The sequence below is a fragment of the Anser anser genome, assembly GCF_964211835.1.
Source record: "Anser anser genome assembly, chromosome: 12".
NCBI classification, from domain to species: Eukaryota; Metazoa; Chordata; class Aves; order Anseriformes; family Anatidae; genus Anser; species Anser anser.
This window is the reverse complement of record NC_139733.1, coordinates 2,592,225-2,617,514: the sequence shown is the minus strand read 5'-3', so window position 1 is coordinate 2,617,514 and position 25,290 is coordinate 2,592,225. Positions and strand designations below refer to the sequence as shown.

General features: G+C 35.9%; 1 protein-coding gene across 32 annotated transcripts in view; it reads left to right on the top strand.

The window, feature by feature from the left end:
• Positions 1-25,290, top strand: part of CACNA2D3 (calcium voltage-gated channel auxiliary subunit alpha2delta 3) — a 509,008-nt gene that overhangs the window by 376,871 nt on the left and 106,847 nt on the right. For 29 of the 32 annotated variants that reach the window (XR_014571619.1, XR_014571620.1, XM_083795916.1 and 26 more), the window contains 4 exons: positions 2,876-2,893; positions 15,484-15,555; positions 16,373-16,453; positions 20,705-20,779. Coding sequence is in view for 30 of the 32 variants with exons in the window: in XM_083795916.1 (XP_083652042.1) it covers positions 2,876-2,893; positions 15,484-15,555; positions 16,373-16,453; positions 20,705-20,779 (246 nt within the window). In the remaining 2 variants the exon portion in view is untranslated. The remainder of the gene's footprint in view (positions 1-2,875; positions 2,894-15,483; positions 15,556-16,372; positions 16,454-20,704; positions 20,780-25,290) is intronic. The other 3 variants (XM_083795939.1, XM_083795936.1, XM_083795926.1) reach the window with 2 other exon arrangements.

Below are 25,290 nucleotides of genomic sequence, written 5' to 3'. Positions count from 1 at the left end.
GCAATAAAGGGTCAGACCAGAAGACTATTACTGTTATTGTTAGGAAAATTATTTGTTTCCTATGGCCTCCCAGAAGGGGTAATGTCAGACAAACCTCTATCATTTATTTCAAAGGAATTTGTACCAATTATTAACTGAATTGCTGGCATAGAGATCCTGTAACAGCCAAGTTTCAAATCAACAACAGAATGCAGATTTATCTGGCTGCAACAAATACAGGTTATTTTTTTGAGGAAAAGACTGTGAACTTGGATTTTGAAGCTTAGGTGAAAAGTGACAAGAGTACCAGCCCAGGAAAAAGCCTATTGGAATGTAAATCTTGTCTGCTGCCCCTGTTATTCTTAATCAAGCCTTTGACTACTCATCTTTCAGAGCAAAGAAATACTCTTAATTTTATAAATCTTCTAAATGGGATTGACATACTTAATTCAGCAACAAGTAACAAATAATATGGGACTCTGATTTGCAAACTCTTCTTAATGTGCTCTTGAAAATAATCCCAGTAAAGACATAGAAGTAGTTTATTAAATGAAAGCATGGAGCATCTGATTTGGTTGGTAATTATCAGTAGGAAATCCTTACTTGCATTCCATGTGACTGTAACTCCTTCATGTGGCAAAAACTGACCAAGCCATAGTAGAAGAAGAGATGTGCTTAAACAGGAGTAAATTCAAGTTCTGAAAATAATTAGTGAAAGTTGCATCAACAGTACTAATAATTTTCTAAGGATTCAGCTACAAATTTGAGGTCCCAACAGAGAATTGTGTATGCGCACACATTCATAGTTGCTTCTTTTGATCAGGTTTTTGAGGTTCCATCCCTCCCCCCTCTCCAACCTGGAAGTAAGACTTTCTACAATGATTCTAATATTGCGTTTGTTGCCTTGGTTATCTTTACTATACTTCAAGCACTGTTTTGTAGACTATGACATACAAATTAGCTGATTATGAAACCACCTGAGTTTGCTATGCATAGCGGCTTGTGCAAAGTTCTTTGAAATTTGTTTGGAAAGTGGAAATTTGGATATGATTCTTTACTGCACCTGCCTTTATGTAGATAACAATGAAAGAATACTCAAGATTTTTTACATATGTTGTACAAGAAGGTGGTATTTAAAAACAAAAAGGCAAAAATGGCAGCATTAGAGAGAAAAACAGTTTCAGTGCTGCAACAGAACATTCAAAAATTGATATTTCAACTTTCTCTTTTTTTTCTGAATGAAAAAATAAAAAGCTCTGACTTCTCAAAATTGTTGACTAATAAGTAGATAAACGTTCAGAAAAAACGTTCAGAAAAGCGTTAAGCTGCTTTAAGTAGTGCTCTAAGCATCTACACACAATTTAGCTAATGTATTTAAAGTTCAACAGATATCTGCAATTTCTGCAGCAACCCTTCTACATCTTTCTTTATTATCTATTAAAAAAAATTATCTATTAAAAAAAATATTATCTATTAAAAATATTAAAAAATATTATCTATTAAAAAGTCTTTCAAGAAACACATATAGGTCACGCTTCAGTGTAATCATCACTTGTATTTCACTATTGATGCATTCAGGTTTTAGGATAAAGGGAATTTATATGCAGCAATTCTCCCTGCCCCCGATTTTGTTATGCTTTATATTGTGAAAACAGAGAGAAATTGTGACAGGTTGCTTTCAGGATTTGTGAATTAGGCATCAAAGGTGACAATTCTCGTTCATGACATACTAATGTGGGCATTAGTTTGTAGCAGAGTACTATGAGGAAGTTGTTTTTTCTGTCTGTTTTAATTATGAGCAATGATAGAAGGTCTTTCAGAAGATCACTAGAGATCTTGAAGATCTTTTGGCATTTGGTATTAACTCATGTGCCTGTTTCTGTGTTCAGATTATGCCTGTAAAGAAGCAATTTGTATTGGAAATTTCTTGAGAAGGTGGATTTACTACAAGGCTGAATTGTTGTGTGTGGTGAATTTCTCTCAGAGCTTGAAAGTAAGAGGAGAAGAATTTGGAAAAAAGTGAAGAGTTTATTGTGCTGATAATAGTTTATTTTTCTGAGTTCCTCTCCATAACCTCCAATGAGTTTTCTTTTTCCTAAAGTGGAAACAGAACTCATTTTTCAACTCTGATAAATAAGATGTTTGGTGTGTAATAGAGTCTATTGCCTGCTCTCCAGGCCTTTTAATGTGAGTTGGTACTGTACATACTTTGCACACAACCAGGTATGAACGCCTAAGAACACGTGTGATACAATTATGCATTTATGCATGAACACCACGTATTGGCATGTATGTGCATATAATCATACTTGTGTTTACACTACAGACATGTTCTTCTATGCATATTGTATATTACGCATCTATGACAGAATGTTTGCATGAAGTCAGTAGCTTTCTATTACTTACCATTTTGTTTTTCTTTCCTTTGTCAAAGAATACAACCTTCTACTTTAATACAACAAACCTCTCCTAATGTCCATTTTATTCTTAGTAACTGTAGGTTTAGAACTTTACAAACCAAGAATGGTTGGTTTTAAAACTGAAACTACATTTATGTTGTATTATATTTGTGTACAGGAAGATGAGACTACTTTACAGTTCAAATGTGATACCATATCTGAAAACAGTCCTTATCTTAGTGCCATGGTATTTAACAAATTGCAGCACGCTTTTGTGATGCCTATAATAATACAATATATTTAGCTCAAATAATGAGCTAAATTAATATAAGCCCTCAGTAAGTTGAATCAATTGGCACTGTAAACTTAGTTTCTCTAGTTTCTTTAATACTTTGTTTTTTATTGTGTTTGTGATTTTTATGAATACAACAACTGAAATAGCTCTTCAAAATAATTTAATTTGTAATGATTGCTTGTTCTGTTTTGTTGTTTTCCAGCTCCCTCAGGCTCAAAAGGTAAAATATTTTACTCAAATCTTAGTTACTTAAAGTAGCCTACAGTCCTTTGCGCTTCTATGGTGTTGTGAGTATGGTACAGTGGTGATCAGTGAAACAGTTTCACTGTATTGGGGATCTGGAGTTGAAACAGAAAGAAAAGTAGCTGACATAAAGGCAATGATGTGGCTAGCTAAGGTACATGCTGAGAGCAGCTCTTCAAACATATGAGCTATCTGAACACGATAGGCATATAGTGGCCTACAGCTTGAAAACAGCAGGGAAGCTATTTTATCAACATTTTGAAATAATAATAAGAAAAAAGAAATTCAGCCCATTACTCTGTGAAAAATCTCTGGATCATTTTGTCTCTTACAGAAGACTGCAGAACCCACAGTGTAGCTGGTACCCTTTCACTGCTTCCCACTGTATCTATCAACACACCTTTGAATACATCCAACATTTGACCTTTTTAATAGGTTGCACACAGTTTTCATATAATTTTCATATATTTTTTTCATATAATTCTCTTTAAACAACTTTTGCATCAATGTGGTATGTTACCAGAGCTCACCACTAGACATGAAAGCACAATAATTGTGGCAAACTCCAAGAATCGCTTGATGCTTGTTGCATCGTTCCTGTGTATTTTACAAATATAATTAAAGTTTCCAGAAAACATAAAATCTAGATGCCGGTTTGTGCTTTGAAGTATTGAAATTAAAAATTTAATCAAAGGTATTGGGGGATAGCAATACTCAATGCAATTCATTCTTGTGCTAGGTAAAACACCTTTAATAGGGAATGTCATAGCAATTAAGAAATTAAAAGTCACTGTTAATAACAGTCTTTGAATGATGATAAAATTTCAGTTTTTAATGAAAGCTCTAGATCAAGTCATCTTTTGCAGAATGGTTAGGGCATCCATGGACCTCAAAACTTTAAAATGGTTAATTAATGTATTCTGTGTTATAATTTAAAAAGCAAGAAATCTGAGCATAGGAGCTTGTATTTTTCTAATGCTATGTATATTTGAAATTTCTTTGCTTATGCATCTCAGAAAAACCTGTTTTAAATCTTCAGGTAACATGGTAGTCTGTGACACTGGGCTATGTCCATAGTTTGTTCTTGTGCGTTGCAGAGCCTAGGAAATGTGACATTTTGGTAACAAAAAATGTTCTTGTTTTCTGGAAATAGATGGATTTAAAAAATCTTCTGTTTACAGCTTTCTGAACAAGTAGAAGGACTAAAAGAGTGGAAAACTTTTATTTATTAATGTTAACCTACTTGTTTAAAAGTGTATGGCCAAATGCCTCTCCTAACAGTTTACAGAAAGAAGCAGGGTGAGGCTAAAATATGCTGGTGGGGAAAGATATAACCTATCAGGCTGTTTTCCAGTGTCTTGTGATGCTGTATTTTAGATTTTGAGGTCTACAATTCTGAGCTATTAAATTGTGTAGTGGTACAAATTAGTCAAGTTTGAGATTAGAAAAAAAAAAAAAAGCAATAATTGTCATGGAAGACGATAAATGCCAGTTTTCAGTATGATACCCCTTGAACAAACTAATGCAGTACCAGAGCCATGTATTTTGTGTGTGTGTGCATAATGTCTGGTTAACTGTACCCTACTTTCATGTAGAGAAAGAGGAGGGGGTAGGAAGGAATGAATGGGATGGAGAGGGAGGACAGATACAAGTAGTCCGTGAGGACTTTTAGTAACTTTATGCAAGAGTAAGCCTTTTCATAAACATAGCCTGTTAGCTTTATAAAGGTTGTAGGCTTTGGGTAGAATATGATGTTTGTTATTTCTTATTGACAGGCTTTCCCTGTTCCTAATGGACTAATGATCTTTATGAGCTACATGTGATAATCAAAACTTTGCCATTCTAGTTTTCTCCCTGACCCCAGATCCACGTTATTTGAATCTCTGTGCTTTTCTCTTGGATTCCCTTGCAGAGCCTCTCGGTGGCAGTGTGCTAATAATGTTTTGGCTCAAAACCTCTCTCTAAATCTACCCCCCAGTCTCCTCCATGCTCTTCTATCAACTAACCCTAAACAGATGCTTCATAGCATTATTCTTCTCATACCCTTGTTAGAGGTCATTGTGACACCATTCGAGCCTTGGAGTTGACTTGAGTGCATCGAGAATTAAGGTCACTTCCAGCTATTGGGGCTTGCTGTTCAGTCTTAGACTGGCCAAGAGTTTGCCACAACTCTGCATAAAGCAATGAAAAATCTACTTGTTGTTTAACAGGAGCTACAATGTGAAATGTCAGACACAAATAGGGCTTTCTAGGTGGCAAGGGTTTTCTCCCATTGCATGCCACACACACACACACAAAAAAAGACTTTAATATCCTGGCATTCTTCTAGCGGGCCAGAATGTGGCAAACAACTCCCAAACCAGAGAATCTCTTGCTATCTGCAAGGTGAAGGGAAGCAGCATAGGGCTGATGTATAATGCCTTTATGAATGACTTAGTCACTGGTGTACATGTTTTGCCATATGGTGTCTGAACTTGCACTGTATTTTTGTTGGAATCTATGTATCATCTTGCAAATGTTTTTTCTATAAACATTTCAAACAGTCATGTCTCTCTAAACACGTTCCCTTTAATCTTCTAGTGATCTGAAAGAAAAATGTGGCATTCCAAGTTTACCTTTACTATTTTATATCCACGATAAATACTTGGTCATCTTGATGAAATGTTACGCCGTTTATGTGAAACATTTTGCGTACAGTCTTCTCAGTGTCTAGTCAGGGTTCTATGGTAATTAGCTGTCGATCTTGAAGACCTGTAGGTTTTAGTTCGTCTGTGGCAGTTAAATAACAAATTGTTGAAAATTCAGAGTTATCTCTCTGAAATCAAGTATGAGGAGTGTAAGTTGGATGCCTGTTGAACCATGATATTTGTCTTGAAAAGATTTTTATGATATTCCCTATACTTAAAATAGATAATGTCACAAAACAAAAAAAGCCCCCACCTCAGAAAAAAAAAAAAAAAACACACCATAATTTCAAGTGAAAAGATGCTGATTTAATATGTTTATGCAGCTTTCAGAAGAAAATATCCAGGAAGAGCTAATGTAGCTAAAAGAGTACTACTATCCAGAAAAATGAAATAAAATAATGCAAATTTCATATGTCATGTAATCTGTGCTGCTTTTCTGCATCTTTCTAGGTAGCCATCCCATATAATTGTGAAAATGAAAATAATAATAAACTAATAACTCAAATTTACCAATATTCTGACATTTTCAGTTTGGTTTCCAAAATGACCCTTATCTTTGAAACACTTTTGAAAAGCAGTTTTTGTATTCATGGATGAGCAAAAGCTATTCCTTTTTAATAGCTTGAAAAGGTGTTTTGTTTCCTTGTTGGAAAGCTTTACTTGCTTTCTTGAACAAACACAGCAGGATTCAAAAACTGTTGTCTTTCTCCTGCTGTGATGTTTTGTTCTACTTAGCTTGTGCGAAGAGGTAGAAGTGAATAAATTAGACACACCAAACAGAAGCAGATATTTGGGTTTAGGAACATAAAGTTTTTAAATGATTCTCTTATGAATAGAATCATATTTCTTCTGTATAGAAATGTTTTGATGATATTTGTTGCCCAAAAGTTCCTGACAGCTTTCTTCTCTCTTTCTGTGTTATCCCTTAACTTCTGTAAGTAGTGCTTTGCCCTCCTTTTATCTTGATGCTATCATCTTTCAGCCATTTGGGAGCATCATTTATCATTCCCTGCATCATTTACTTTCCTGTACTTTGAAGTGCTGAATTAACTGTCACTGGGAATAGAAAATAGAAAATTTGTAAAGCTGCTGTTCCACTGAAGTCCATGACTAGTAATTTTAGCATTTTTATAAAATTATAGGCGTTAAATTGAATCTAATGAAGTACAAAATAATAATGAGCAAACATTTTGACCCTGATTTATCATTCTTTTGTCTCTGTTGCCCACTGAGATGTTATCTTTCAGTTTTATAATATATATAAGTTGAGTGGCCCATTCAAAAAGCTGCATTAAAATTTTCACTTACATGTTAATCATAATCTTAAATTTAATTTCCAAAAAAATTCTCTCACACTCCTCAATAGGCAAATTGATATTTAGTAGCATTTTTGAGTCAGCAATTTGCCAACGTTACCTAAGTAAATATTTTAAACTGATATTTTTTGGTGTTTCATTTCTGTATGGCTGAACATAGAAATATCCCAGGAAATTAATACACTCACACAGGTTCCTATATTGTTCCAGGCCATAATTTAAATCTAAGCTAAAATAATAGCTATTCCTTATTCTTGTAGTCTATATAAAACAATTAAGTGGTCAAATTCCAGTTCTCTGATGCTTCCAGCCTGCCTCATGACTTTATACTCAGCACAGAAAAGTACAGTAGTCCCAGGAGAAGATGACACCAGGTGAAACAAGCCTACATGAGTGGGGAAGGGAGGAGGGATGGATTGGGAAGGTGACAGGGTTATTCAAGAAAATGAAGAAAAAACAAAGCCTCAGCATGAACCTCATACTTCAGGTACATTCCTATGGAACTGCTGTCTCCTCTGGGTAAAGTTTCAGCATCGTGGCGGTCACTTTGAACATAGGCACCTTGTCAGAAGGTTTGCAGTATTCCTATGCCCCACAGTTTCACCCCACTTTAAGTCCCTTTGAATGTAGCAATGTTTTTTCCACCACTTTTCAGCTTTTGCACAGGGCATATGGCTGTATGGGCAATGCCAGCAGACCTTCACTTTGACCTGTCTCCTCACTCAGTTCCCTTAATCCTATTTCCTTTCAGACCCACAGCCCAAAGCTTCTGGTGTCAGCAGAGCTGCACAACCCTCCCCAAACACTTGTTCAAGTGCCTCTGTTAAGCCTCACCATATCACCTAACCTCGCTTCTTTTTTTTAATTATTATTTATTTTTTTAATTTTTGATTCAGAATTTTAGCTCCAATTTTAACCTCTGTCGCGTAGATATAACAGCCTACCGAATTTTTCTGCCTTTCAGTCTCTAAGTAACTTAATTAAATTCTGTGGAAATCAAAGTTCCTGTTGTGGGATGGTGAAAATCAAGTAGGAGCCATGTAGATCCAGGGAGAGTAGAACTCGAAGGAGTATTATTGGGGTGGAGTAAGTTTCTTCCCTTTATTCTAAACATTCAAGAGTCATTAGTCTGGGAATGCATTTTGCCTTTTTCTTGAGATTTTTAGAGGTTTGTTATTGTTTGCTAAGCATGTTATCAAATCAAATGTCCAGGGTCACTGCTCCATGGCCCTTGTATGGCTTCCTGCCTGAAAACGTTCTCATTACGTCTTTGCAATGGATCAGCTTTCTGGGGCAAACCACTATTATTTCATCCATCATTTCAGACTGTAGATGATAACTTAAAAAATCCTGTGTGTTTTCCTCAGGGGTCTAGTTTTAGTTGTTCTTGCCAATGTCATCCAATGTAGCCTAGCAATTCTGAGACCAAATACACCACTGGTGTAAGTTGAGGAAACTGCAAGAACTCCCTTTTTTTTTTTTTTTTTAAATACTAGATGAGTATGTTGAAAAACAAATAATCCATAGCACAATTCATCCAAACTTCAGATGAAATGAACTCAAGCATTGAAATAAATGCGTTTTTACTGTGCCATTGTAATTCCATGATTTAGAAAAATATAGGAATAATAACAGTTAAACTGCTTGTATTTACATGGGAATATATTTCCAGACTTGAAGGAATAAAAAACATCTGAGTTTTGGAGCTGTACAGGTCCTCCCAGTATTTTACTACTTTTAGTATGATCTGGATCTAGTTTTCCATAAACATATGCAGGCATATTCATGAGTCCACACCTATGTTTAGTATTTCATTGATTTTAATTCGCATGAAATCTTACTGTACTAATTTGAAGTTTATATAGGTTTATTATCTAGTGAAGCATTGTCAAATCACTGGCATTTCATAGCTCTTCAAGACTAATGTTGCATTAATTCTTTCTTGTGATTCCTCCACTTAATAAATGGTATTTATGGCATTTAAGTAGAATGGAGTTCTGCTTAAATGTTCCCAAATCGCCTGATAGAGGAGGCCTACTGGCTTTATTTATGTGGTAAAACAGATGAGACTATCTTCTGCTAAGGGCAAAAAGGAAAGAAAATGAATCCTGAGTGGAAGCTAAGCTCAGATAGAGATTAAATTGAGGTTTGTTTTGTTGTTTTTGGTTTATTAATAAGTCCTAGAGGGAATGATGTTATTGTGAGTTGGTATTCTCAAGAGAAGATGAAATAACGTATTCAAATGTAGAACTAAATCAGAAATGAATAGATCAGCAGAAAGGTAGAAAATGGAAGATTTTTGAAATGGCTGGTTGAACAACAGCTGTTGCAATACCAAAACTTAATTGTGCACTGGCAGTACTAAAGAGAGATGCTAAGTGCATAGGATGGAATCCTTTTCTCTGTTACCTCCCCGAGGATATATTTGAATATGTGAAACTACCTTACTGAAAGAAAACTCTGACAGTGGACACGTGGTCTGTCTGGCTTCACGAGTTCCCAGATGTACCATACCTTTGCCACGAGAAGAACTGCAGTAAGCCCTCTCCCATCAAGTGATTGCTTTCACATTACTCTGGATAACTTATTCCAGATGAAACCACTGGTGTATATGACAGAAGCCAGTCAAGTCTCATACATTGCTGGGGACTCCCAGACAGATGTGCTGGTCCTATCCTGTCAGAGGAAACAGCCAGACCAATATTGGTCAATAGATCTAGTCTGACTGTTAGAATAGTGGAGATCACTAAGGTTTGAGAGAACTACATTTGGAATGGAAGCACAGACTGATTGTATTTGTTAATGAAGGAAGATGCCTTCACATCTGAACTGGCATAGGCAGTCTGTGTCCCCTCATAAAGGTATCTTCCCGATTTGTCGTGGGAAATGTTGTTTACTGCTCTCATCAGCTACAGTCCTTAATCAAAAAGAATCACCTAGAGAACGACCTAATCGCATTTGGGGCAGAAGAAACTGAACTGAACTTCAGGTTGTTTATTTTGTTTTCTAAATGGTGACCACTGTGTTTTATGGGGAAGCCTATTTCTCCATATTACGTTCCATGCTTGCAAAATAAAACATTCCAATTTTTTGAGGGATAAACAGTTTCTTGAAGAAAATGCCCTTGGAATTCCTGTGATAAGGTAAACTCGAGAGGTTGTTTTGAAATGTGTAAGGTTCGTGTAAACATACTAGTTTGGCTTTGGAAAAAGCAGGAACTTGTAGCTATTCCACAGGAAATAAATACCTAACAGTGTAAGGGGAAGTTGAAAGGACAAGCACTTAGTGCTGTACTGCACACACTCAAAATTCTGTATTTAGCATGAAGATGATTCCACTCTTCAAGTGGAGACTTGCTGATGTCAGATGTCTAGGATAGTTAGTGCTTTCATAAATATATATCTAAATAAATATAGAAAAGTATATGTAAATATAAATAATTATTCTGTAAATATAAATAAATAACACAGGCATGCTCCCATTTGCCTTTCTTAAGAAATTATTCTACTTATTCTCTAAGAAAGTGAGTCTAAAACCTGTAATATGGTTAAAAAAAAAAAGTCATTTATTACATGTTTTTCCCATTTTTATTTTTCTGCCCCAAATTTATGGATCCTTACATTTTTTTCCTTGTTTCGTTTGGCTAATCATGAGTTCAGCGCTGACTGAAGCATCTGACAATGCTGCATCCATTTTTTTTTTTTTCTGTGCTGTTTTTCTTCTGTTTTCAGTAATTCAAAACCAAGAATTTGAAGAAACTAAAGTTTACACCCACTTCTGAAAACAGCAAATATATTCTTTGAAAATTCAAAGAAATCTTGACAGGCTTGCCTATGTAGTTATATTTAAATAGAACTAAATTCCAAGTTAGTGCACAGATGCTATCATTGGCTTAAAACTATTAAACTCTTTTTCAGTGATAACTTTATGGCAATATTTTCCCAATATTCCTAAATAAATAAATATATATATATATATATAAATATATTCCCAATATTCCTAAAAAGATGACAGCATTTAATAGCTTTCTAGTATTTTCAGAGGCCTAATGAAATAAGATGCCCAAGTCCTGGTGGAGGTCAGTGGCATTTGGAAACTAAACATCCTAAAGGTTTCTTGGACACTGTGTTCCTAGGAAATGCCAGCAATAGCCAAATACATATATATATATATATATATAAAATTTGAGACTATTTTTGTACTATTCCACTAATTTTGATTTGGTTCCATCTTATGCCCTCCAGACTGTTGTGATGAATAAGGGAAGTGTTCAGGTGTATTTGAATACTGCTTCCTGTATTGTTTAATCTTATAGCAAAAGATGCTAAGCAATAAGATGTTTTAAAAGGCATATACCTTTTCCTTAGTTTACATCTGTTGGTAGCCTCAACTGTTGGAGCTTGCCAGTAGAATTTTTATTTTCCTGGAGGTTTGGAGGTGAAGCAGTTTTTATTTCCTTGTCTTTTGCTTGATATTACATAACCTCTTGAAGGAAATCAAAATGTAATTGATATTCTGTTTAATAAGTAAGAGACAGGGCTTTAATGCCAGCCAGCACCCGTGTGTTTTGTCTAATATGGTGTCCCAGGTAAAGAATAGCTTAGACACTTCTTAGGGAGTAGAGAAACTGAAAGAAGCTTGATTTGTTAATACTTTGATGTGTAAAGAAGTATGATTAAGCACTGGAAAGAACAGTATAGGAACAGAGGGAGAGAAATGTAGGATTTTCTGTGAGAACAGAATGAGAATTCAAAACAGTGTGCTGGAGGAAATGTGAGTTATTAGTGGCTCTCCATCATATTAATTTAGATGAGGTCCCAGTATTTGTGTGGAGCCTTAGTCCAAATTAACCCTTATCTGTGAACAAAATGGATCTGCCAGCAGCATTTTGTTTGAGCAGAAACCATATACATAACTAACATAATACTGTGTGAGTATGATTTTATCAAACCTTACTCTGTTTGCTATGAATTCTGCCATCCCCCAGAATTTATGTGGGGGTTAGTAAAGATGAACCCAGTAAGCTTAGCATGTAGCTTTAAATCATTTTGAATCTCAGGTGGAGGAATAATTATGCCAAATAAAGCATGTCTTTATAAAAATGGCTGTAACTGTTAGTAGGTTTCTCCTAAGAGACCGGAGGAATAAAATTGGATAAGGTATAGCCTGTTTAGAGATTGAGATTAAATTTGTGTTGCCTCAGGTTTCAGTCATTCACAAGGACCCTCCACTGTATGTAACTTGTAACCACCCATTTGGCGATGTTACTGGATTATATTGAGATTAGTATCATTCTGCATATTTGCCAGCAACACTAAAAAAAAACACAACTGTTTCTGATGTGTAAATGAGTTATTTGTTAAGTGTTTAGAAGCATGCATATTGTGCTTATGGAAGAAAAAGAAAGTCATGTTTCAAGAGGTTTCCTGTAAGAAATGTTTTTTCTTCAGTATTTTTTTTCTTCAGTATTTTCTTTCTTACATGCCTACATAATTATTTTCTGAGCCTATGACTGTGATGTCCAGTAGATAAAACTGGGAATGATAAGGATTACCTACATATTCTTTTGTGGAGAAGAATAATAAATGAGTAACCAAAGAATTTATTACTCTTACTATTTATTGCACAATAATATGGACTTCTGAAATAAGTACAGTCACTCAGAAACTTTGTTTATATGTTATGATTTTCTGCATTTGATCTTTAACATTTTTCATTAAACATTAGTTTCTAATTAAGTATTTGCCAGTGATACAAATAATAATAATAATCTAGCTAGTACTGAGATATCAGTGATGCATGCTCATTCTGAATGTAAGGAATATAAGATTTTTTTTTTTTTAGTGATTAGAGAATGCTTCTGGTTTTATTTATTTTTTTCTCAGAATTACTAAATTTTTCAATCACTTGCATAAGCTATCAGAAAGTTCTGTTATATGTAAGAAATTGTCAGACTTAAAAAGCGACAATGCAGAATTCCTAGATCATGGCTTCCTTTGCAGTTTATTCACTGATTCTCACATACGTTGCCTAAGCAGAAATACCCAGTGGCTACCATTCTACTATTTCAAAGTATTTCTACTAAAATATCATTGCCCAGGGAGTAAATTTGTCTTCCTCCCCAGGAGATAAGTCCTAAAAATCTAATAATTTTTGTGAAGCAAATACTGGAGCATAAGTTGGTAACTTGGTGAAATATCCCAAATACATGTCATCTATCATCAAGTTATTTGCTGATTCCACTTAAAGAAGTGGCCAACATCCTGCTCATCTACCAATCTCCTCCCTCTCCTCCCTAAAAAAAAAAAAAAAAAAAAAAGGCATAAACAGCCCAAAAGCTACCAAAAAAAGAAAAAAAAGACTGTACTTCTATGAAAATGATTGCATTAGCCAACCCTTACAGTTGCAGATATCATAATTATGGGGCAATCATTCTCTGCATGCTTCCATAGTTTGCTTCCATAGTTACTTTTGAGAGTTAATGATCTATTCTCTTTGAATTTTCCATGAACTCCAGACTGTTCTTCTTCCCCCTTTTAAAGAATTTCAAACACCCTAAAACTTTACTGACAAGTCCCTTGGCTGGAATCCTATCTGATAAATTGTTTCTAGCAATCTTTTGAGAATGAGCGGGCCTGTTGTAAAATAATACCATAATGATACGTGACAAATATATAACGTCAGAGATGAACAACCCTGGGCAATCATATAAAATCTCTAAATGCTCCAAGATGTCACCCCATAATCAGCAGAACGCTTTTTCACTTCCTGGTGTACGTGTTCAGGACTGTTGAACATCATATCGCAGAAGGCTCCTCTCCATACAAATCATGTCAGTGTGCTTGAATGTATGACTCTGGCCAAAGAGAGTAAATTCTTAGCCTAGTTCAGCTGCTTTTGGTGCAACCCCTGGACTCTCAGTGTTTTGTTGGGTTGTTTTTCTGTGTGCTTGTTTTTTAATAACTTACTATTGTTTAACAGATCAAGGATCGTAGGGAGACTAGAAATATCTATACTTATTAAAATGAAAGCTAAACAAATTAAAATAAAAAGTAAAAAAAAGTATGGTCATGAGCTTGTTCCACCTCATGTTCCTATTGATTCCTTATCAGATACAAACCTTCTTGATCCTAAAACCCATTTGTTTTTGTTTGATGTCTGCAAACATTCCTTCTCACCATGAGACAGTGCCATGCTTCTGGAAACATAATTGTTTGGGAAACTGAAACCCTCCTCTGGTTTCAGAGACTGGGGGTTGCTGTAATGTTCTAGATTTTACTTGTCTAATTTATTAATGTGAAACATGCTTCAGAAATATCTTGGGTCATAACGTATGGTTTTTGTGTTCTGAAAATTTGGACAGTTGATAGCTGTTGCTTCATTAAAAAATAAAATAAAATTGTTAGAAAAAAAAAATCAAAGTAGCACCGATTCTCAAAAATGAAAGTGTTATAAATACTGCCTGAGTACAGATGATGTGATACTGATGGAGAAGCAGTAAGAGAATATCACTGTTGCAATTGGGCTTGCCCCTCACCTACGAAGTTCCTCAATAAGATTGTCTCTCTTGCCTCGTGCATTTGGCTAAACACAGATGCAACTTAGCAGAACTAAATTATGCTTATGAATCTCCAGTTGTGATTATAACTGGATATGACATAGTTTTAAATGCAGGATAAGCCTCTTCAATTTTATGTCTTCCCAAACTATAGGGGCAGAAAGTATTTAAATCTGAACTTCCTGTGTGAGTTATCTTTCATATGTAGATGATGAGGATCTACAAGTACACAGAGCCGTGCTTGTCCTTCTTAAACAGTTAAACAGCTTGTCCTTCTTCACAGTTAACCATTGCCTTAGGGCAAGGATGTGATCTGGCCAGAGGGCATGAAGACAGAATAGTCTGAGCAATGTCACTCTCTTGTGGCCAGTGATAAGCATTCTGCCTGTTTCTCTTGAATGGAACCAAGGTCAGGAGATCTGTTTCCTCCCTAAATTGAAGAAATACGTTGAAACCAGATGTGCACCATCAACTAATGCTTCATGCCACCACTTAGTCCAGCAAACTGAAACTGGACGGAGCAAAGATGCTCCTGGGATCCTCGCTGGCTGTCATCCTTTCTGCTGCTATGTTAGCTGATGAGATCTCAGTCTGGACCAGAAGAAAAGTGCATGCAACTCATGACCTCTTGATGGGAGAAAACAACCTGAGGCAATTATGGTAGAGCTGACACTGGGAAAGATGTGGAACGGAGCTCCAGCTGCTTTGCTACTGCACATGCTGCTTCCACAATCCACATTTCAGCCCCTTCGTATCCCTCATGGGAAAATCCAATAAGAATGAAGATGAGGCATCTTTCCTGACCATACAGCTGGTGGGGTGGACAGAGCTGGTATCAATGAGATGGGGCACGGTGGGGCTGGACTGACTGCAATTCTAAATACATAAACATCATTTAGATAAATTGCCTTATCTCATTTAAAATGAAGCAAATGTAATTGAATAAATGCAATCACATGTAATTATTCCTTAGTTCTTAGAGATAATATTTCTTTTTCAAATATAGCTTGCTGACGATCAGGGATTGGTGTTGATGACGACTGTCGCCATGCCGGTATTTAGTAAGCAAAATGAAACTGTAAGTACTCGGACTGTTTCTGCCATGCGATAATAGGGTGACTACATGGAAGTTGATCTGGGGGACCTAACAAGGTTTTACCCTGCTCTCATAAACTGTATTCTTTTCTTCTTCTTCTTCTGTCTGCAGTTATTATCCCTTTGTTAGCATTAACATGTGCACAAATAATCACAAATACCTATACTCTAGAAACTGTAATAAAATAATGAAACCATATTTCTAAGAGAAAATCTCAGATGGTGCTGGGTCTTAGTGTCTTTTTTCTTCTGTATTATCTTCTTACAGCAAATAATCTATATATTTTTTCTTCTTTGCACTGTTATGCTTCTATTGTGTAGATCCAGAATTTTATTACTCATATGTCTATGTTATGTATATATCTGTGTACTTTTTCTTTTTTTTTTAATTTAACAAGTTTAAGAAAATTATATGTACTTTCTCCTTAATGCTTAATATTTTTCTTTTGTCTACCAAGTGACACGATAAATTGAGAGTGAAGGGAATAACACATTTTTAACATTTTTTTTTCTTGTTTAGAAACTATTTTGCATGAGGAAATTTTCTGTTGAGGGACTCAAAAACTGTTGAAAGTTTGCATGCCTTTTCTATTTGAACTGCAGATGAAGTAGAAAGGAGCACTATTACTGATTAAATGACTGTTTGATCAGATGACCCGCACCAGTCTCTGCTGTCCACACGTTTCAGATAATCTGTTTATTATCTGTTTGCTTCTGCAGAGTAGCTGCGATGTGAAATTAGTGGTGGGAATGTTCATTATTAGCATGGTTCTGAGTGCATGTTTTATTGTTCTTTTCAGAGATCCAAAGGGATTCTCCTGGGAGTAGTTGGCACGGATGTCCCAGTTAAAGAGCTTTTAAAAACTATTCCAAAATACAAGGTAATTCACAAACGATATGTCCTTTATGCACAGTATAATATGTGATATATTATCTATTTAGCATGTTAATTTACATATGCAAATTTACTAGCATATGGAGGATAGAGGGCAATTCTATATTTCTTCATAGCTGTGTATTGTCTGGTGGCTAAATATCATTGGTTCTGAGGTGAAGTGCAGTTTTTAATACCAGAATTAATGTATGGCATCATCTTCAATTTTTTGCAGATCACAGTGTACACTAGAAGGTAATATATATCAAGTGTCATCTTTAATAAAATCTATGAAGCAATTCATCCACACAATATAACCAGAATACCACACAAAATAACAAGGAACTCATGGAAACCATTCAAAAATCATGCCTTTAGGAATCCTGCCTGTGTGTAGCACTTCCTGTCCCAAATTAGTCTCCATGAATTAAAGCAAGCAGCACATTTCAGGAACCTGAGCAGGTTCCTGTCCAACCAGACTAGTGGTTCCATCTCTCCTATCCAGTCTTTTTTAGATATTTTTTCCAAAGTCAAAGACAACTCTACTATAATTTTGTTAAAAAACAATTATGATAAAAGTTCGCAAAACTTCCTGCACTTCATCCATTGTGAAACATTTGTAACCTGGTAAAAGTCAGTTTCAAGCAGATGCAAATATTTAATTTATTTTAATTTAAATTTGATACAGCACATTGGTATTTCACTACATCTGTATCTCCGAAATAGTTGACTGTAGTCCTGTTTTAGTCACAAATGAAAATTAAAGGAATTTCTGGTTAAATTCCAGTGGACAAGCAAGCACATCATATGGTACTGTAGGCAGCCTTTACTAGAGAGGCTAACCATTGGAATAGCTACACTTTGACATGCACCTGTACTGAGCATAAATTTGTCTGTCATACTTTCCTTGTAATTAGCTGCCATGTTCTCATTTAATGATTTCTAAAAGTGGGGAGGAATAAGTTGACTTATGAGTGCCTTTGAATATTCCTACATGTTTTTGTATATAATTCTAGTTAGGAGGGAGGACAACTCTATCCTTTTTAATTCTAATTTTAATACATTAGCAATTACCAAATGATTTTGTAGATCAATATGCAATAACTGGATAGTTTTAATTAAATTAGATTTTGATTTTAAAAAATGCATAAAATACTGATGGTAATATTGATAAGGGTGTTTTGCAAGAATTTCTTGGGACCTGGATCCCACTGGGCTAGGCAGTATGCAAACACAGAACAGAAATGTTGTCCCAGCTGGATAAAAGCTTTCAGTCTATGGGAAAAGGCATCAGATGACTACTCATTGATACCAGGATGTGGTGAAGAGAGGCACTGTGTATCAGGATAAATTATAGAACAGTCTCAGCGCACAAAACACTGCAGGTAGTTTACAACAAATTATACCTTTTAAGTATACAGAATCAGTAGAAGGTGGCAGAGAAGGGGGCATGTGTAAAATTACATGTGTAAAATCTGGAGCTATGAAAATAATCCTTGGAGCAGCCTTCCAAAGAACTATGGGTGGAGCAAGCTTCATTTGTAGTGGAAAGGAAGAACAATGTTGTAGTAACTGCAGGTACAATTGACGAAAGCCTGTCTCTTCATGGCTGAATGGAAAAGGCCAAGTCACAGAGATGTTATTTAGAAGGCATTTGTGAGATTTGGACGTATTCTGAATACAAGAACATAAGAGTGTGAGGCCTGAATAACAGGTATTGGAGCAGATTTATTCAGAGTGATTCAGAAAAGAAGATAGGCAAGGAGATTATAATTTCTGGTTTTGTCATATGATATTATAAAAGACTTAGTTTTCTGAGGAAGTAATATATGATCCTCTTTCTGAATATGAGACTATTTGAAGGAACATATTGCAGAATGTAATGCAAGAGAAGATTATTACAAGAGGCACCAATATAATGCAATACAGTTAAGTTAGTGAAATCATTTGAGTTATAACTTCCAGTCTCACATACCATAAACATTTCTGAACAATAAAAAGACCATGCAATTTCAAGAGCATAATCACCCCTGGGACCCATTCCTGTAGAGGCAGCATGTGAAATAAAATTCACACAGGGATATAAAATGATCGGTTGGAAATAGAATTCTGCTGACCTGGAATTCTCTCAGCTTGGATGAGATGTATTTTATGCCGAGGAAGATGAATAATAACAATGAGCTATTTTCAGCAGTAATTATCCAGACTAAACTTCCCCAGATGTCAGTGGGAGTTTGTCCTCAATAAGGTAGGTCTGGATTTAGTTTTCATGTGGCATTTTTACAGCAGTTACAAAAAGTTTTTCGTTTCTGAATCAGTCTGTCGTTTAGAAAGGGAGTTCAAGGTTTACAATTGCAATACTGCTTTAAGCAGTACTCTCTATCAAACCAAAGCATTTTACGTGCAAAGAGTGTACAGTTTTACAGATTGCACAATACACAATAAAATGCTACCCTTGGAGTCCTGGTATGCTTCAAACAGGCAAATATTTTTTTCTTATGAAGTATGCCACCCACATTTGTTTCCTTACCTGACTTCCAGTGCTTGGACATCATTCTGCAGTTATCAACACAGACAATTATACTCAAGATCTGATATTTAGTCAACAGCTAGCTTGCTTGTCATACTATAATAGGTAAAATATGTCCACTGTTAATATTTTGGTTCTCCTTCCTTTTTGAAGAGATGCCAAGAACATATCACCTTCTATTACTTTCACTGAAGTTTGTTGCTTTAGGAAAACTGCTAATTTACGAAACAATCTTGTATATAACAGACACAGTTGACCATATACAATCATTCACAGAAAGACATGGTATAAATCTACCTGGCATGTTTTCTTTATGACTTTGCCATAATGTCCTTCTCTGTTGTATAGTCAGTCCTAGAAGATTATGGAAGCCCACAGACTTGCTGTCCTACTTAGCTTAGAAAAGCTTCTGACTTGTCAACCTTTCTCACATTGCTTTACGCTGGACAAATTCCTGAGGACCCACTTCATCAAAGCATTTAAGAATCAACTGAAGTGTAAAAAGAAAAAAAAAAGAAAAAAGTGCTTATAATTAAACCACTTCGTTAATCACATTGATGAATAAGGACAGTTTGTTCAGCCAGATCATTGATAGGGAAGAATTATGTTTTCAAAAGTTTATTTCTTAGTAGGAGAAATGCAAAGCAAATACCAAAGCAAGATATGTCGGGGTTGTGGGTTTTTGTTTGTTTGCTTCATTTTGTTTTGATATCTCAACAACAAATTATGATGCTTACGTGAAGATATAGCGAGTGAAACAGAATTACATTCGCCATGAGCAGTTTCACAAGTGCATGGGTCATTGCTTCTGATGCGAAAAGAACTGAGTGAGAAAGCATAGCAAGGTGTACGTTCTTGGCATGGTAGAAGTCAGTTACACACTGAAGCTGCAGAAAGATTCCATATTAGCATCACGTTTATGCTAAGAAGGGATGTTCGAATGACGACATGAATGATTTGAAGGTACATTTATTGCAGTCAGTGGGTGCAACCAACTGTGTAATAGGCATATTGTTAAAAGGGTAGTATTGTCATTTAAATAAGTACAGTGCTAAATTTGATTACATATTCCGTTAGGCCTCATAAAGCATTTCATTGCTTTCAAATGACCTCCCATAGTTCCACTCGGTACGAATATGTAAATTACATGAATTTTTTTTAGTAGAAATATGCCTTTTTCTGTGTCTCTAAATGAACTTGAATTAACAGAGAGGTAAAATGCCCGTAAGGCTGGTAGATAGAAATATCACATATGGCAGGCCACTGCTTGCTCAGTGTAGCCATACATCTAGTTTCATTGATTTAAATGATTCCTCTCTAACACCACTTATGAAGTGAAGTAAGCTGAACCTACTCACTCCTGGGAATGTGTGAATTTACTAAATGTCAGCACACCTCTGCTTTGGCAAATGTTGTATGTGACGTGCTATGGTGTCTCATATATATGTATCTAACTAATTCACTCCAAGGTACATAGAAGTAAGTGCAGTAGATAGCAAAGTGTGTGTGACATTCTAAAATTGTGCTATATGCTGAATTTGTCACAATGACAGGTTCTCATTTTCAAAAATGTCAAGGATCAAAGTTCTGCATATATTATAATGAAATACTGTGTAGGCTTTAAGAATGCGAGTTTTAAGCCCTGGATAACTAAATGTTTTTCCTTTTTGTTTAAGAATTTACTGGAGACCATGCTAATTAGCATTTCCTTCTCATTTACTCTTACAGTTAGGCATTCATGGATACGCTTTTGCAATTACAAACAATGGATATATTTTGACTCATCCAGAACTTAGGCCTTTGGTAAGAATACTGTTTACTTTTCTATTTTATCTAGGTATACATGTTGCATTTGTTTTTCTTTTAGTGTGAAAAAGGTAATAATCATTAAAAAAAAAATACAACGGATGAGTTACCTTATAACTATACTATACTCTATAGCTGTTACTATATATAATGCTTTATAACACTTTATAATGCTTGGTAAATTTACTTCTGGAAATGAAGGTTAGCATGAAAAAAAACAAGGAGAATAAATATACCAGTTGCTCTGCAAAGGAGGCAGGCCTCCATTGCTGAAAAATGGCAAAGCCAAAAATTGCTGTAATTATGTTCATTTTATGTTGAAACGGAATGCCGTAATGCTCTATTGCTGCGTAATAACCCCTATTTGTCATGTTAAAGTGTTAAAGCTAATTTAATATGTGTACATACATTTCAATAAAGCATATTTTTAAGCAAAATAAAGGCACAAGGGATTTTCGTACTAAAGGAGAAATAGCTGCAAATTTTGCCTTTAGTTTCCCTTATCATTATCTTTGCATTAATCACAGTAAGAAAAATAGAAGTGCCTGTTACGCAAATGTTTATCAGCCTAATACCCTAGAGAACTGGTAAATTCTTGATTGCATCATTGTTTAGGAACAGCATGTGCAAGTGTTCCATCACTATCAAATCTTAGTAAAGCATTGGTATTAATGATTCCACTGCTGTACACACATGGATGCCATATGTATTTTGTATGCAGGCACTTCAAGTAATGTCTGACTTCAACAGTATTTTAGTAGAAAACAAATATTAATGGGATGGATAATTTCATATGAAATTCTTGAAAACCATGTTTTAAAAAATCATTAGCATATCTGATGTTTTCACTCATCACAAGCATTTTGTATTTCTAAGATTTGGGCTAGGAATTACACAATTAACATTTGTATTTGTACTTATCATTTCCCTATTTACTTTTAAACTGGAGTAATGAAAAGTTCAACACAGGGACTTTCATGGATGAATGGAAAAACTTGCTCAGTAACTTCACTGTAAAAACGGACAACCAGTCTAATAACAAAAGAGACATTTTGGTATCTGAAGGAATTTTAAAGTAAATGGTTTCATTATTATTTTTCTTCTAAGAATATCACTTATGATTCTGGTAGAATTTCTTAACAGATATGGAAAGGAAGACAAGATCTGGTGAGAATTTGGCAAATAACTAAACAATAAGCAATACAATTTTCAGAAATGACTCTTGCAAATTAACCAGTTGTCTTATTTTATCATTTCAGTGGTGAGTCACCAAAGCTATATATCCAGGTGTAGACAGCTCAGATCCCAGTCAGTTAAGTTAGTGTGTTTCAGTGACCATTTTTTGCTAAAATAGCCCTTTTACCTATACACTCCCTACAGATGATTTCTCATAACAATGAATTTGTATCCCCTTGTTTTATGGAAAGCAGAACCTCTGCTACCAAAACTATTAGGGAATATAAAACTTCCAACCTCAGCAGAAGCAGTTTACTCTTAAGAAAGATAGCAAGCTCTGAATAGATCCCAAAGCACTTTATCTCTTAGCCAAAATATCTTCTGTCTCTACGAGAGAGTAGAGACTATCTCTACAGCATAGTACATACTTCTCAAGTACATACTACAAGAATCTCCAGAACCCTATTACCAGCAGTGTCCAACATGAGATTCTTCCTGAGGAAGATGCAGGAACTGAGTAAGAGGATGTGGAAAAGCCTCACAGCAGTCAGTGTAACTTTTGAGTTTCAGATAAGCTTCTGCTCATAAACATTTGGTTCTGATTTTTTAACATTAAAGCCTCTTAGGGTGGATACTTCTGTTACCCATACTAACATACTCATTTTCGTCAGTCAACTTGACTTCTCATAGTAATGATCTTTCCCATTGAAACTGTTTTATGCAGTTTTTATTTTTAATTCAGTTTTAAAATTTCATTAGAAAAAGATTTTATGAATATGGAAAGCAGAAGCTTGTAGTCTATCATTTCTTTTCCGTTTCTTTCTTTGTGTAGTAATTTGTGATGGTTATCTAATTGAATCATTTCACCACAAAAATCAAAAAATATTTTAATTTCTTGCTGTAATGTTTTTCTACACTTACTTTTCTACATATTGTTGACATATTCTTTTTATCTTTCTGACCTCTTATCTATCCTTTTTTTCCATGTTCTTCACTGTTCTGACCGAGGTTGGCCACTGAACTTTCTTTGGCAACTGTAGAAAAGAAGAGGCAGCAATAGGGGCTGTGATAACCTCCTTAGAGCACCTGGATTATATACACAGAATTTTAGTGCACCTTCAGGTCTCTTCTGCGCATCTTCACTGCCTTGTTACCCCATCCATGTCAAGTGACTATTTGTGCAATTTTACTTTTAGCTTGCATCCAGCTGTATCATAGACAAACTGGCTGCTCTTGGCTTGGAGTGGTGTACGCTTCATTGGGTTAAAAACTGGCTGGGTACCCGGGCCCAAAGAGTTGTGGTGAATGGAGTTAAATCCAGTTGGAGGCCGGTCACTAGTGGAGTCCCCCAGGGCTCAGTACTGGGGCCAGTCCTCTTTAATATCTTTATCGATGATCTGGATGAGGGGATCGAGTGCACCCTCAGTAAGTTTGCAGATGACACCAAGTTAGGTGCGTGTGTCGATCTGCTCGAGTTTAGGAAGGCTCCGCAGGAGGATCTGGATAGGCTGGACCGATGGGCTGAGGCCAACTGTATGAGGTTCAGCAAGGCCAAGTGCCGGGTCCTGCACCTGGGGCACAACAACCCCAAGCAGCGCTACAGGCTGGGAGATGAGTGGTTGGAAAGCTGCCTGGCCGAGAAGGACCTGGGAGTATTGGTTGATAGCTGGCTGAATATGAGCCAGCAGTGTGCTCAGGTGGCCAAGAAGGCCAACAGCATCCTGGCTTGTATAAGAAACAGTGTGGCCAGCAGGGCTAGGGAAGTGATTGTCCCCCTGTACTCGGCTCTGGTGAGGCTGCACCTCAAGTACTGTGTTCAGTTTTGGGCCCCTTGCTACAAGAAGGACATGGAGGTGCTCAAGCAAGTCCAGAGAAGGGCAACGAATTTGGTGAGGGTTCTGGAGAACAAGTCTTACGAGGAGTGGCTGAGGGAGCTGGGATTATTTAGCCTGGAGAAGAGGAGGCTCGGGGGCGACCTTGTCACTTGTCAGGTACCTTAAAGGAGGCTGTAGCGAGGTGGGGGTTGCTCTATTCTCCCACGTGGCTGGTGACAGGATGAGGGGGAATGGGCTAAAGTTGCACCAGGGGAGGTTTAGGTTGGGTATTAGGAAGAACTTCTTTACTGAAAGGGTTGTTAGGCATTGGAATGGGCTGCCCAGGGAAGTGGTTGAGTCCCCATCCCTGGAGGTCTTTAAGACCTTTAAGAGATCTTTAAGAGATGTTTAGATTTAGAGCTTAGTGATATGGTTTAGTGGAGGACTTGTTAGTGTTAGGTCAGAGGTTGGACTAGGTGATCTTGGAGGTCTCTTCCAAACTAAATGATTCTGTGATGCTGTGATTCTGTGATAACCTAAAAATTCCTTAGAAGAGACAAAGTTATGAGCAGACTGACTAGATCTGATATTTGACTGTGCTGGCGTTCTGTATGCAATGCTAGCATTCTTTGCTATTTGAAATGTGTTAGACTAATCATGTTCATTATTCTCAGTGGTTAAAATGATTAAATAAATGTTGTTTTGCTATTATGTAAGCTTTTTATATTAACCTTTTTTTGTGTGTGAAATGCCAGTGTAGGGAGAGGTTGTCTTCAAAATTTTGCAGCTGTTGCAAAGGAAAATTTGATGGATTTGGTTTAGTTCATGATCAGCTACTACCCTCAATGTTTTTTATCTCTGTATGTATGAAAATCCATGGTTTTTTTTATATCCCATTCTAAATTACATATAATGTATTTTTAATAGCATTCCCAAATTTTCATACTAAAATCGTGACATGGTTTTGATCCCCCATATATATATATATATATATATATATAAAATCCTCTGGTATCACAGGTACATTGAATGGCCTATATTCATTTGCAAGCCATAGGAATATATATTTGAAAGTTCCCTATCTGCATTACAAGAATTTGACAACATGCATGTGCTGCACTGTTTCTTTTTCTTCTGGCAAATTAATTCAAGGATTGTTCCAAATAATAGTATCAATTTTTTATAGAACTGATATTTTAATAAACAAAAGGAAATAAAGTCCAGGAAAAGTGGATAGTTTAGACTGACAGAGGGTGGTATCTGATTTCCTTATTTCTGTTGTGGTGGCATGTTTCTATGAGGCAAAAAGTGGTTTTCTGTTACTATCCCTAGCCCCAGTATACATCTCAAAGGGCCTTATTTCATTACCTTACACAGGAGTCTCTCTTTCTAAAATCAGAACATTGGGCAGTAGCCCATAAACTGTCAACTCTATGGGACTCCTGGTGATATATTCATGGTCTGCTCATTTTATTTTTTGGAAGAGTCATTTTTACCTCTGGGTTCTGTCAGTAGTGC